General features: G+C 35.2%; 1 protein-coding gene across 2 annotated transcripts in view; it reads right to left on the bottom strand.

Annotated features, from left to right (window-relative positions):
- Positions 1-14,182, bottom strand: part of LOC113924669 (microsomal triglyceride transfer protein) — a 59,797-nt gene that overhangs the window by 17,173 nt on the left and 28,442 nt on the right. For both annotated transcript variants that reach the window (XM_027598761.1, XM_027598762.1), the window contains 6 exons: positions 14,027-14,143; positions 13,456-13,595; positions 11,522-11,672; positions 9,237-9,394; positions 5,541-5,709; positions 4,617-4,724 (listed from right to left, as the gene is read on the bottom strand). In XM_027598761.1, coding sequence (XP_027454562.1) covers positions 4,617-4,724; positions 5,541-5,709; positions 9,237-9,394; positions 11,522-11,672; positions 13,456-13,595; positions 14,027-14,143 — 843 coding nt within the window. The remainder of the gene's footprint in view (positions 1-4,616; positions 4,725-5,540; positions 5,710-9,236; positions 9,395-11,521; positions 11,673-13,455; positions 13,596-14,026; positions 14,144-14,182) is intronic.

Raw genomic sequence — 14,182 nt, 5'->3', positions numbered from 1 at the left:
ATTACTGGTGAAAGCATGAAGTGATACAATTCCTAAGAAAGGTAATTTGGCAAAAGCTAACATATCTACATTTTGTTCCAGCACCCCCAGCCCTGATGCTACATCTCTAACAATAAGAAAAAATATGCCTAAGATAATTCATCTCAGCATGACTTGTAATAGCAAAATAGTAGAACCCAGCTCATGACCATATGCGGGAGATGCTGAATACATTGGTCCCTTCACATAGTGAAGTATTAGGCTAGTTATAAAAAGGAATGAGGAGGATCTCTGAGAATGGTATGGGGTGATTTCCAGGGTATATTGTTAAGTGGAAAAAATAAGCTACAAAAGAGTATATATAGAATGCTGTATTTTGTGAAAGAAAAAAAGAAAAATGTGTGTGTATATCTGCTTACTGTTGCAAAAAGAAATACAGGAAGGAAAAAGCAAAAATTAATGACAATGGGTACATGAAGGAGGCAGGCAAGAATGGGTTGAAGGGCTAGCTAGAAAAGGGAACAGGACCCCTTTGAGAATGCCTTTAAAATGTAGTTTTGACTTTTGAACCATGTTAATATTTCACATATGCAAGAAGTAAAATTAAATCAACAAGGATGGAAAATTGCCAAAATTGAATTCAAACAGAAACAAACAAACATAAGCGTATATCAAACCGCTAACATAATTAAACAGAAGAGAATAACAAAGACTTGATGCAAGAGACTTCTGAATATAGAATTCTGTACACATTTAAAGAACTATATTCTAAAAACAAAAAGAGCTGTGATGAAGTCTTAAACTTTATTTAGTCTGACATTTGTAGCAATACTGGTATAGCAATTCCAAAACTATTGTGTGTGTGTTTTAAGATTGAGCAAATAAATCAATATATTGATGTTCTTGAACACCAAGGTTCTCACTGTAGGAGAAGGAAGATAAATGTATGGAATGAAAGGAGAGAAAGAAGCTTGTTGCATTGGGTTGGAATTAAGATAGCAGTATGAACTCACCATATAATAAGTATAGATATATGTATTTTGTCCATCGTAAGGGCCTAGATGCAACAGCACTTATGTAATAAGTAAAAGCATTTAGGGGTAAAATGCCAGATGTCTGCAACCCTCTCTCACATGGCTCAATCAAAATACAAATAAAATGAGATAAAACAGAGTGAGATACTAGAAGTATGCAAGATGTTAAAAACTGGCAAATCTAGGTGAAGGGTATACAGTCATAGAATTATGCTATTCTTACAACTTTTCTGTAGGTTTGAATTTTTTCAAATACAAATTTGGGAAAAAATGCAATTAGGATGCAAGGAGGTCAAAATGTGACAAAAAACTAATAAGAAAAAGAAATAGGGGGCTTTGTACTCAGTGAGTTAACTTGTCTAGCTGCCACTCCGACTGCCATGGGGCAGGCGAGAGCTTTCATGCTAGTAAGGCTGAAAAAATTTAGCACTCGATAGGATGGCAGGTACCTTCTGGGCAGTAAAAGTATTTTATGCCCAGCAGGCACCCTAAATTTTTGCTGAGAACACATCATTTTCTTTCTGTTCATATGTCTTCGATGTAGGCTAGAGGTAGATGAATATTCCACAGCAGAAAGTTGAAAGTCAAACGTGAATATTTACAACAGTCCATCTGGAGACTAATTATCTTCAAAGATGCATTTTTTTATTATGTTCAGTTAGTCACTGTATAGTACATCATTAGTTTTTGATGTAGTGTTCAATGATTCATTAGTTACGTGTAACACCCAGTGCTCATCACAGCACGTGCCCAAAGTTGCCCAAAACATTAACAAAATTGAATGACAGTGATAGGGGCTAGTTTTAAGCTACCTACAAGGTAACTTTTTTTTAATTTTATTATGTTATGTTAATCATCATACATTACATCATTAGTTTTTGATGTAGTGTTCCATGATTCATTGTTTGCTTATAACACCCAGTGCTCCACGCAGAACGTGCCCTCTTTAATACCCATCACCAGGCTAACCCATCCCCCCACCCCCCTCCCCTCTAGAACCCTCAGTTTGTTTCTCAGAGTCCATAGTCTCTCATGGTTCATCCACCCCACCGATTTACCCCCCTTCATTTCTCCCTTCCTACTATCTTCTTCTTTTTTTTTAACATATAATATATTATTTGTTTCAGAGGTACAAGTCTGTGATTCAACAGTCTTACACTTTAAAGATGTGATGAGAATTTGGCTATCCCGTTTTCAGCAGAATTTTACATTTAATCCTTTGTTCAGTTTCCTTCTCATGCTACATTCTACTCTCTCCCAAGGTTGCAGCCACCCTGTTCCTGGCCCTAACTCCTCTTCTGGGCTTCAGGTGGCTATGGCCATCTGCCCTTTGGACAACGCAACTTGGTGGCCCAGAGGATTTCAAACTTAACATGGCCAAAACAAATTCATAGTTCTACCTACCTCCCAGTCCCAAACTCGGTTCTATAAACCTTGCTTAAGTGGTTGACATCACCACACCTAGTACCCTACCCTGGAACCTTACTAGTCACCCAGCTTCTTACCTCTTTCACATTCCCCACATCTCCCCATCAGTCATCACTGAGTACTATTAACTCTACCTCCTAAATGACTCTTGAATCTGTCTCCTTCTCTCACCCTACTGCCGCTATGTTAATTCAGACCTTTACTAATTCTTGTCCGGTTGTTGTAAATATTTCCAGTCAGATCTTGCTGCTCCAATCCAGTCAACAGCCAGTCCCTACACTCTGCTTCTTTATAAAAAAAAAAAAAAAAAATCTGAGCATCTCATTCACCTGCCTAAAAACATACCATTCTCCCCTCTCTCTTTGGAGTGATGGCCAGACTTGTTAGCATCTCATTAATAAAGATCCAACTTCTTTTCTCTCTTCCCCTCTTTCCTGTGCTCTATTCTCACCCATCTGCCCCACAAATATGAATACTTTGTGCTCCAGCTCCACAGAATTTCTCACTGTTCTCAGGCATACCAGACCCATTTTGACTTTGGGCCTTTTCATGCATTATTGTATTTCTCCTAGAATGTCTTTCATTCCATACTATCATCTCTTCACCTAAAAAGCTCTTCTAGACAAAGCTTAAATATTACTATTTTGGTGAAACCTTCTCTAGCACCCCCAAACAGAATAGTTTGCTATATATTCTGTATTCTCAAAACATTTTGTTTATATTTCAATATTATTTTTTGTTTGTATTTGATAAATGGACTGGGAGTTCTTTGAGGATGGTAGAATATTTTATGCATCTTTATATTAAGGGATTAACATCACCCTTAGAACAGAGTAGATACTTATTAAATTCTGAATGGATGTTTTCATATATGAATTTTGTCTTTAGTCAAGATATTTGATATATGATTACTGAAGTAAATCGGCTATTCAAATAATTATGGAAATTGAAAAAATATAAGAGGTCATAGTTCTTTGATGTCATAGAAATAATACAAATTTGATCTCTGCCAGAACTCACTAGGCTGATGTTCAAACACTTTCAAAGCCATTTTTTTTTTTTTTTTTTTAGTAATCTTTTTCATACTTAGGTTACTTTCTAGTTTGGGTTGTCTCTTTTGGCACTCTTTCAAGAATGTTCTCCCTATTATTTTTAAAAGCAAGCACTCAGCAAGCAAAATAATATAGTGATGTCTTTTTTGAGAGAGAAGAAAAATGCTGACTAGAGGCTGACTGTATAATAAATGTGGACCAAAAAAAGACTTTTTATATATTCAGCATCTTTAATCTATTTGCATTATAGAAAGATAGGCTGTGTTGGATATTAATCCATTTGGATTTTCTATAACTAGTTAAGCTTACAAAGTGAGGTTTTGGTTTTTTATGAGAAAGATGTTAAAATTAATAGTCCAGTCAGACAAATGGAGAAGCTTTGAGCAAATGAAATTAAAAACAAAATGTAAAGCTCTGGGTAATCAGAAGTAACAAAATTCCCTCCATCAAAACTCAAAACTGCAAACCACACTTATTTATTCCCCAGGGCACTTCAGTCAGTTAAACATCTGACTCTTGGTTTCTGCTCAGGTCATGATCTCAGGGTTGTGAGACCAAGCCCTGTGTAGTGCTCCATGCTTGGCGTGGAGTCTGCTTGGGATTCTCTCCCCCTCTCCCTTTGCCATTCCCACTCATACTCTTTCTCTCCTTGTCTCTCTCTAAAATAAATAAATAAACCTTTTTAAAAAAGTTCTCCTCTAAGAGATAGCCCTGGAGTCTAATATTTTTCTAAGAAAAAGAACTATATCATACATGCCATTGAAAGCTACATATGAAGTGGGCATTCAATAAATATATATCAGTGAAGGATTAATAGACTATTCACTCTTTAGCAAGTATTTGTTGAACATTATCTATGCATCAGCAATTATTTTAAGCAATTGGTGTTAACAAGACAAAGATCCATTTCTTCATGGAGGTTATATTTCAGTGGGAAACAGAAATAAGCATAAATGTCATGAATAACTGAATTATAAAGTATGTTAGATGACAATAATTGCTATGAAATAGGGAAAGTGGAGTAGGGTAAGGGAGATCAGGAGTGCCAGTGATAGGCAGCTCAGTGAGTATGACATAGAATGATCTGGAACTATATAATACATGAGATTGGATTTGCACTTACTTTGAGTTTGCAGCCTTCATTCTGACACAGCTTTCTGACGAGGGCCCCAGTGATGATCATAACAGTTTCTCTGATGTCATTGCTCCCAAAGGAACCTTTGAACTTACTCTATTAACCAAACAGAGATAAAATAGTTTATCAAAACATTTAAACATTTCAAAGGGACATTTTTAGAAATGTTTTTTTAAGATGCAACATAACCTATGTCTAAGGAAAATGTTTTTATGTTTCTAGATAGCAAATTGAAAATTTTGATTTGGGGACACTTACAAATTCACTTTCTAACTTTAAATTGAAGAATTAATAGAATCTCTCCTCTCCAGGTCTTCTTAACATGGGTCTATGAACTCCTGAGGGGTTTATGGATTGGGTTCACTGAGTCAGTAAAACAAAAAAATAGTCTGTAAAATTTTGCATATGGGTGAAGAGGAGCTTCATTGATTTATCAGGTCCTCAAATGGTCTCATTTTCCAAAAAGATTATGAGTTATTCCACTAGATCATAAGTGGATAAGTACACATTTTGTTTTTAAATCTTGGACCCAAGAGAAGTCTAACTTTTGTTTCCAGTGTAAATTTTTTAATATTGGAGGAATTGTATCTCTTCAATGCATTGTATATTAGATGCCATGAAGACTTTTGAAGTCAAAACAAATCTTTTAAAAATCAATTTCTGAAGCATAACCAAGATTCATCTCTGAAATTTTGTTCTATGTCAAATTGTATGATAGGTGAATATAATCTTTAAATTTCCTTACAATACAGTTTATGTTACTTTAGAGGAAGTGCAAAGAAGACACTATGTGAAACAGTTTACTACAATTAATGGATTAATGGATAGAAAATAATCCAATTACTGCCTAGATTCTTAATGAGCTTTTTAGTAGCTGACAGCCTTTATTTTCCCAGTGTTCATTTGACTTACAATGAGGGCTCTTAGGAGTTCTTCATCGGGATGGGAGGCAAATCCACAGGCATAGAGAAACCTCTCCTGGAGGGTAATGCTACTGTCACTTTTGAAATCCAAAAAGTCCAAAATGGCATCTAATGAGTCTGAAGTCTGAGCAGAGGTGACAGCATCCACCAGTTGAGGTCTACAAAAAAGGGAGAGTCATGGATATCAGTTTAAGGAATTATTTAAATCTCTACCATTCACAGGCTCTCCATTGATTTGAGTTTCCTAAAGTGAAATTTTTTTATATAAACAAACAAAAAATGAAGAACTTCCTCAAAAAGACCCCCCATTTTATTTTAAACCTCTCCTTTAATGCCTCTCTCTCTAATTCAATGTATACTCAGAATATACAAACTAATTTTACTGTAATAGCCTAAGCCAAACATAATTTGGAAATTTGTACGTCAAAATTATACTGGCAAAATTATAAAATAGGTTCAAATTCTTTTCTCTATGAGTAATACATCACAGTTATGGTCTCAAATACTGATTCTCTTTTATCTAATTAGCTTTGCAAATGTACACATTTCTCAAATGCCTAATTTAACTCAGGCAGTATCATTTAAAGATGGGAAATCCTTTTAACTTTAATTTATATCTGAGGGAGAAGATGTTGTTCATTTTTTCTAAAAATAAAAAGTACCATGGTATAGTTACCATGTTCATGTTCAATGTTCACCCATAATGGCTATGTGTGGACAGAGCAGAACTCCTAATTCTAATTACGTACAGCAGTCATCAGGAATCTGGTTGAGTCTGGGATGGTAAAATTTCTGAAATTAGTTGTCATTCTAATGAATATATTATGTATGTAAGTTTATTCCACATTGTATAAACATACCATACATGTGTTTAGTGCTTTATACTTTAAAAAAAAAGACACACTTGTACTCTATCATTTTGTTCCTAACAAAAACCTAGTAGTAAATGAAGCAGAGACTGAGAGAGAATACTTATTAGGTGCCTATTATGCAAGTACTACACCAGAAATTTTAGGTGTGCAACTTCTCTTTTGCTTTCATTTCTTTGTCTGTAAGATGGGGCTAAAAATAGTGGTTACCTTAGAATTGTTGGGAGGATTAGATTACATAATCTATGTAGAGCACTTAGAACACTCAATAAATATAGGATGTATTAATACAATTACTTCATTTAATCCATGAAACATCTCTGTCAGTTAAATGCTAATATTCCCCCTTACGTATGAGGAAACAGACTCAGATGTTCAAATAGCTGGGGTTGGAACTCAGGTTTTTCTGACTCTGGTATCCATATTTTAAATACGTTAGTATTTCTCAAAGTGTTTTTTTCCATGTGATTCTAGTCCTATGAAATGATGTAAAGAAAGGGATCTTCAAGATTATTTAAGTTTGGAAAATGTTTAAGGAAACTTATATGTAATAATTTATGATTGAAGATGTTGAAAATTTCTGCAGCCAAGAAAACTCTTTGATTTGGTTTCACCCAGCATTTTTCCAACTCAGTTGCTCACAGAATTCTTTCCTCTTGGCATACTTGTTAGTATTCTGCAAATTACAGGATACACACAATGGACACTTTGGGAAATGTTACATTCCACCACCATGTCTTCCACTATGCTATAATAAATAGAAGGAATTATTCTCCATATTTTACAGATGTTGAAAGTGAAGCTTGGAGAGGCTAAACGTAAACAATTTGCTCAAAGGTTGTACGCTGTTGGAGGTCAAAATTAAAAACCAGGTCTTCCAGGGCGCCTGGGTGGCTCAGCAGGTTAGGTGTTGACTCTTGATTTTGGTTCAGGTCATGATCTCAGGGTCCTGGGAACAAGCCCTGTGTGGGGCTCGCTGCCCAGCAGGGTGTCTGCTTGAGACTCTCTCCCTCTGCCCCTTCCCCGCTCTCTCTCTAATAAATAAATCTTTAAAAAAAACTAGGTCTTCTGATTTTAATGCATCCTAGTATCCTTTCTATTACACTATGCTATATGTGGGTTACATATGGTATAATATTACATAAACACAAGTATCCCCTGCTTTTCCAAAGTTTGTGTTAGGCTACTGTGCTTTTATAAAAGACCTACATTAGTATCTGTTTTTAGTAACCAAAAGAAATCTGAAGAGGATTTTTGCTTTTACCAAAAAAAAAAAAAGGTTAAAAGCAGAATAGCATTCAACATGTTTTGCAGCAAGCCCGATACAGAGGCAGTGTGCACCCTGAGCAGCGATTGTGGCCCCACCAAGCCCCTTCCCAGGGAACTACACTCAGCATCTCAGCATCAGGCCACCATAGCTTAGAACTGTCTATGAGCATCTGGGTTTTATCTTGATTTATTTTGTGTATCCATTTGCAAGATGTGTCCTAAGGTAAAACCTAAGAGAGGTTATTTTTTTTGGTCTGGAAATGCTTAAAAAATTTCCATGTAAATTAATGGTAATTCTTTGCTTTACACCATTTCAGGTTACAAAAGGTTTCATAGGAGGCTCTACTTTTGGGTAGCAGGAGAAACCTGTAATCTGATTTAGAAAATACATCATGAAATTATCCAAATAATTACTACCTTAAGGCTTTTAGGAGACAAATAAGGTTAAAGTTTAATTCAATCTCCATTCTAAACTAATAGCCAATTTTTAAACTTTTCTTGTCAGTATCTTTGCTTTTCCTATGAAGACAAATCACCCTACAAATATATCTTAAAGTTCGATGATTAAAACAGGAGTCTGAGAATCTCTAACTTTGTGTATCTTTCAACTTCTGGTTTAAATATTTATTTTTTGAAGAAAGCAACCAACTCTAGTTAGTCATATGGAATTCCTATCAATTTTAAAAATGTCCTCAAGGCAAGTAAATAAATATAATAAAGAATAAATACACTTCTTGAAAAAAAGCTCAATTCTCTTCTTGGAGAATTGAGTCCTTTGAACTCAGTGACTATGGCTACTGGTACTGTGTGTGTGTGTGTGTGTGTGTGTGTGTGTGTGTGTGTGTGTGTGTGTGTGTGTGTGTGTGTGTGTGTGTTGGCCAATTTCCATTTTTTATTATGTTAATGGCTAGTTTTGACTGTCAAATTAATTGAACCACTTTCTGTATCATTAGGGCAATTAATATTATACAGCTGAATTTGTATTTACAAATTCTATATTACAGACAAAAACCACTTGTATTTACAGAGTAAATCTGAGAATTAAGTTAACTCTCTTTATTATGCATGTCAATGAATCACACTTTCAGCAAACGTTCAAATAACGCACAGATTTCTTTTGACTATTTACCTTAGTTCTCAATTTTCTATATAAAAAAATGGCTTTGATGGGTATGATCACTGGATCTTTAATAAAATTACATTTTTCAATTGAAAAGTCATACTCTTTTTTTGTTTTTATAATCCAACTCTAGAATCTTTTCAAATGTAAATAAATAGGTCCACGCCAATTCAGACCTGATTTAAACTCATAACACTCAAAAAATGTTCATTCTGAGTCGCTGCTAAAACTTTGTTTTAGCACATTTCTGGTCAAGTAATTGTTAAATTACTGTATTGTGGCGTAACTCTTTGATGAAAATACAAAAACAGCACAATAATTGATTTGGAAGTTGGGCATTTGGTTAAAAGGTGTCTTTCTTAATAAGAAACCAGTAACCCAGAAATGCTTTTCTATAGACAACCCCACACCAGATTGGGGAACTTACAACACTTCCTTGTTTTCAGCCTTGAGGATTTGGAGGATCTCTTCTCTCTTTGCCGTCCGGAGGTGCTGAATGAAGGCCAGGAAGCTTCTGACAGCCTTAGCCTTGGAGAGCTGGTCAGGCTGCAGGTGTTTTCTGGTTGACTGCCAGTGCTCTGAGAGCTGCAAAGAAACAGGAGTGCAAGCTCACACCCTATTCGGGATTCTGGACATCTGCATTGTCAAGGGATGTTCTCCCCAGAAAGAAATCTTGCCTTGTAACTGACAAGCAAAAGAAGCTTGTTGTATCTTACCTCCATATCCCTGATTGCCTCCTGCCCCTCTCACATTCCTGTGACTCTCAGAGACAAATCTAGAGGCCTGCTGACCCTGTGTGCGATTCCTCTGCAGGAGGACCATTTTTGTCTGTTAGTACTTAGCTCCAAAGAACCGAGGCTTCTGGGCCTATAAGGTCATTCGTTACACTAAAGGAATTATACCTAAGGCCAGGCTTTGACTACCATCCTGCAAGTGTGCAGAATTTTCGCTGACAGCAGGAGATGTTGGAAGGGGAAAAAAAGTAAAACTGCTGAATAATTGTGTCAGGTTTCTTACGTACTGGGACCTCACTGAAAATCAGTTTTTGTAATAACTTGAGTTCCCTATTCTATCTCTTTATTTTATTGTTTTTATGACATGCAATGTTTAACTATGCTGAGGTCTGAATTGTTCATTACTTATATGTTAAGTAGAGTAGTATTTAGATAAAGGTAATTCTCATACTATTGTTATTCTATTTTGATTTTAACAATAGTAAATAATTCTAATTAATGACATATTCTGGCCTTGAAATATGTTAAATAACTGATTTTTCCTAGTTTACCACTTCTACCCCTAGTTGTAAATTATATGTTTAATCCCATTAGTGACCTCCAGCAATCTAAGAGGTCTGGGGTAACAAGTATGCTACAAATATTTAAATTATTCACTCCTTCTAATAAGCAATAGACACATATTTTTTCTTTTTCAAATCCTCTTTTGGTTATCTAATCTTAAGAGGATATTCCAGAGCAAAATTCCAGCTATTCTTAGCTAAAGATCTACTGGGTCATTTCTGAGGGCAGAGAGCACACCAGTGTGAATTCAGATTTTTTTTCTTTAAAGGGTTGCAATGGTGACAGTGTACTGAAATTGTAAAAGCAATTCCTCAAAGACATAAACCCCTCCTACAATAATGAAGAAGTAATTATCAAAAATCTAAAATGGCTTATAATTTTTAATAACCATGGGGGAGAGAAATTAATAGTTCACAGCATTAAAAAAGATGATTGGTTTCATCAGTCACTTTCCTAAATAATTTCCACCTTCGTATGACACATTAGAAAATTACACTGGAACATTAACTGTTATATGGAAGAAAAACAAATAAAAAATAAGATTTGAGAATGATGATTCTCTCTTTCTTTTTGTTTTTCCCATAGTTCAATTTGATAAATATGAGAAATTAGCAAGGACTTAATGTCTTGTACTTTAAGCAAATTATGATATTAGTTCTTGATAATTCTACTTCTCTGAACACCAAGGGAACAGCATCTTCTGGTAGCTACCAACGGAGCATGAAGCCCCGGGTTTGCTCTCCTGACAAGAGGCTAACTATTAGGAAGTGCTAGACCCTAAGGTCCTATCTATAGTCATCATCACAACTGACTCATGAGATAAATGAAATTTCTCTTTGTTGGACTTAAAATGTTATGATGATCTACATTTTGCCTTGAAGGTGTGCTATCTCATTTCTGTCCGTAATTGTAGGGGAGTTGGGGTGTGGTAAAGAAGTGTTTCCTAATTTAGCAGAGAGCTTGGTATCCTTTTTTAGTCCTGACAGCAATACTCAGAACACTGAGCTCAGTAAAACATTTCATCTGAGGACATACTGCTACTCAGTAGTAGAACTTTCAGGATTCAGATCCCTGTCCATGCTCTTGACACTACATGCTTTCCCCGAACTTCATTAGACCCTTTATCCCCCGCTGCATTCTAGGTACTACTATTCAGAAGTTGCCCTTAAGTCATAATATTTTTAATTTGAAATGAGTGGATAGTAATTATTTGTTAATTATTGTTGGATTACACCTCATCTTGTGTGCATATTGTTAAATACTAGTGCCATTAGAATTCAGTGGTGACTGGTAGCTCTTTATAAACTTTCTTCAAAGAATTAACTGAAGCTTCCATTGGAGACAAAAGGAAAATTGAATTTTAAGCCATGATAATTCCCCTATCTGACCACACAATGCAGCTGTTCACACTCACAGAAGGGCATCCTTTACACTCGCTCTGGAAGTCCTGTCCCACAATGGGAAGGGCCCTGTACTCCGAATCAACTGCTTTAATTATGGCTGCAACCTGCTTTCCAGGTATCAGTCTTGGGCCTGCTTCAGTGGTCTTCAGCTCTAATTTCTGCCTGCACGACCAAGGAAGAGAAATATCACATTAGCAGCTTTGAGTGAACAAGCTACTGATTGCCATTCTTTTGGCAAATCAGATACTAATTTATGCATACTATGTAAGTCCATGTCTTTCAAACTGTAATATCTCAGTAGCAGAAACCTCAAGATAATTATGAAATCTTTCTGGAACAACAATTTTACTCAAAGCTTTGGAAATAAAAGTCTGGATTTAAGAGAATATAAGGAAGAAAACTTGTCCGGATGCTGAAGAAGATTATGTGATGTCACTTCTTTTAAATTTAGCCCTGCTTTCTGAAAATATCATCCATACAACCACTTATTAACTAAGACAATTAAGAAAAATCTTATTTACTGAAAATGGCTTCCACGATATTTTTGCCTGAAATGCTCTTTCAGAACCTGGTCTCTCTCCCATCAAGAGGTAGAGTCTGCATCCCTATCCTTGATCCTGGGCAGGACTCTCTGATTTTCCCCAACTAAGAGAGGGAGAATGGAAGGAAACTACTTGACTTCTAAGGCTAAATCTTAAAAAGAAATTCAGCTTTCATCTGGAATGTGAGCAGCACATGTCCCTTTGGAGACTTGAGTTGCCAAGTACAAAGCCTGGCTCCCTGAAGCCACCATTCTGAAAGGCCACATGTTGATAAAGAGAAATGCTTGGGGAGCCTCAGTAGTTTGAGTCTTCCCAGTCCAGATAACAAATAGGTGAGGGAGCAACCTTTGAACCAGCTCTGGTCAGTGACTGCCACTGCAGGACAGACACCAAACAAGGGAGTGCCTCGCTGAGCCAAGGCAAGACCCAGAGTTCTGACAAAATAATAAAATGACTGCTGCTTTTTGCACTACTAAATTGGGAGTGGTTTGCTGTAGGGCAGTGGAAACCTGATAGACCTGATAATTTAAAATATTTATTTTATATGAAAATACATGAAAACAATATGGTGCAAAGTAAAATGCAAAATTCTATCCAGATGAGACTTCAAAAAAAATTTCAAGCATTTATAGTTTGAGGCACTTCTCCCAAGCCTTTGCATCCACTGCCCCCTGATATTAGAGCTACTTGAGAGAAAGCATTTGACAAGCGATGGCATAAGGTAGAATACATTTAATGCTAGGAAATCTTCTAAATTAAAATCTGAAAATAACATATACTCTTAGATTTGAAAGTTCTAGTTCTTAAGCCCCTGAGAACTTCTGACCAGAGAAATTTTCTCACACTGAAATAATGGGCTTGAATATGGTATTATTAATCAAAAATATAAAAATCCTGTCGTATCACTTTACTATGGAACTTTTTATGTGTTTCTTAAAAACAATAACAACTTTTTATGTGTTTCTTAACAACAACAACATGAACAACAACAACAACAGAAATCTCAAGGAGAAAATATGCAAATGCCACCACTTTTTAACCTTACCATTGGAAAGATCTGACAGAGAAATTAGAAAATAAACTAGAATGAATCAAGTAGTTTGCTTTTTTAAAATGTAAATCTATTCAATAAATGATTGATATAATTTTAAATGAAATTCTATTAAAAACAGTATTTAATATATGCCATATATTATTGTAGATGATGTGAAAACTAAAGGTGAACAAGATATAATCACAGTTTTCAAGAAACTAATAGTCAAACTAAGGAAGCACTATATATATATGTAATATATATATAAAACATACATACATTTAACATTTCTAACGTGTATATTTAAAAATCAAATATAATAATATATCAAAGAATAGGAAAGAAAATTTAAATTTCATCATTATCTTACTTTGATACTATATTGCCTGCAATGGTTTGTAGGGAATTCATCCGAAAAGCATGTGTCTCTTCTGCGAACACAGCTATAACAAAGCTGTCTTCTATCTTATAGGTAGTGACAGATGTGGCTTTTGAAGTGACACCCAAGACCTAAATAAATAAATACATAAATAAATAAATATTTGGAGTTGTAACAATCAGCTTTTTATCTTTGAATCAAGTCAAATAGCAAACTCTCTTCTAATCTTCTAAAGAGCTTCCTCTTTTTTTTTTAATTTTATTTTGTTATGTTAAGCACCGTACATTACATCATTAGTTCTTGATGTAAAGTTCCATGATTCATTGTTTGCGTATAACACCCAGTGCTCAAGAGCTTCCTCTTAATACCTTCCCTTCACCACCCAAACTTATAACATATGAAAATAAACCTTTTTCATTTGGTATTTTGTGAAATAATACCCTAAACTAAAAATTATAAATGTTCCCAAATTATATTGTTACCTTATTCTTCTATTATTTTAAATTAATCTCTACAAAATGTAATTACTTGGATGCCTTAAAGAGGGTGATATCAATCATACCTGATTTGAGGTTGTAAATCCAGACCTCTCTATTTTGCATGAATCCAAGGCCTTAATTTTGGTCACTTTGTCCTGATGAGCCTGGTATGTCACCTTACAATCCCCAGAGATATCTACCTAAAAAGAAAAGTAAAAATACAGCTTTTGGGATTGTCA

This window comes from Zalophus californianus, chromosome 2 (assembly GCF_009762305.2).
Source record: "Zalophus californianus isolate mZalCal1 chromosome 2, mZalCal1.pri.v2, whole genome shotgun sequence".
Classification (NCBI taxonomy): domain Eukaryota; kingdom Metazoa; phylum Chordata; class Mammalia; order Carnivora; family Otariidae; genus Zalophus; species Zalophus californianus.
This window is presented reverse-complemented; position numbering and strand designations above follow the sequence as displayed.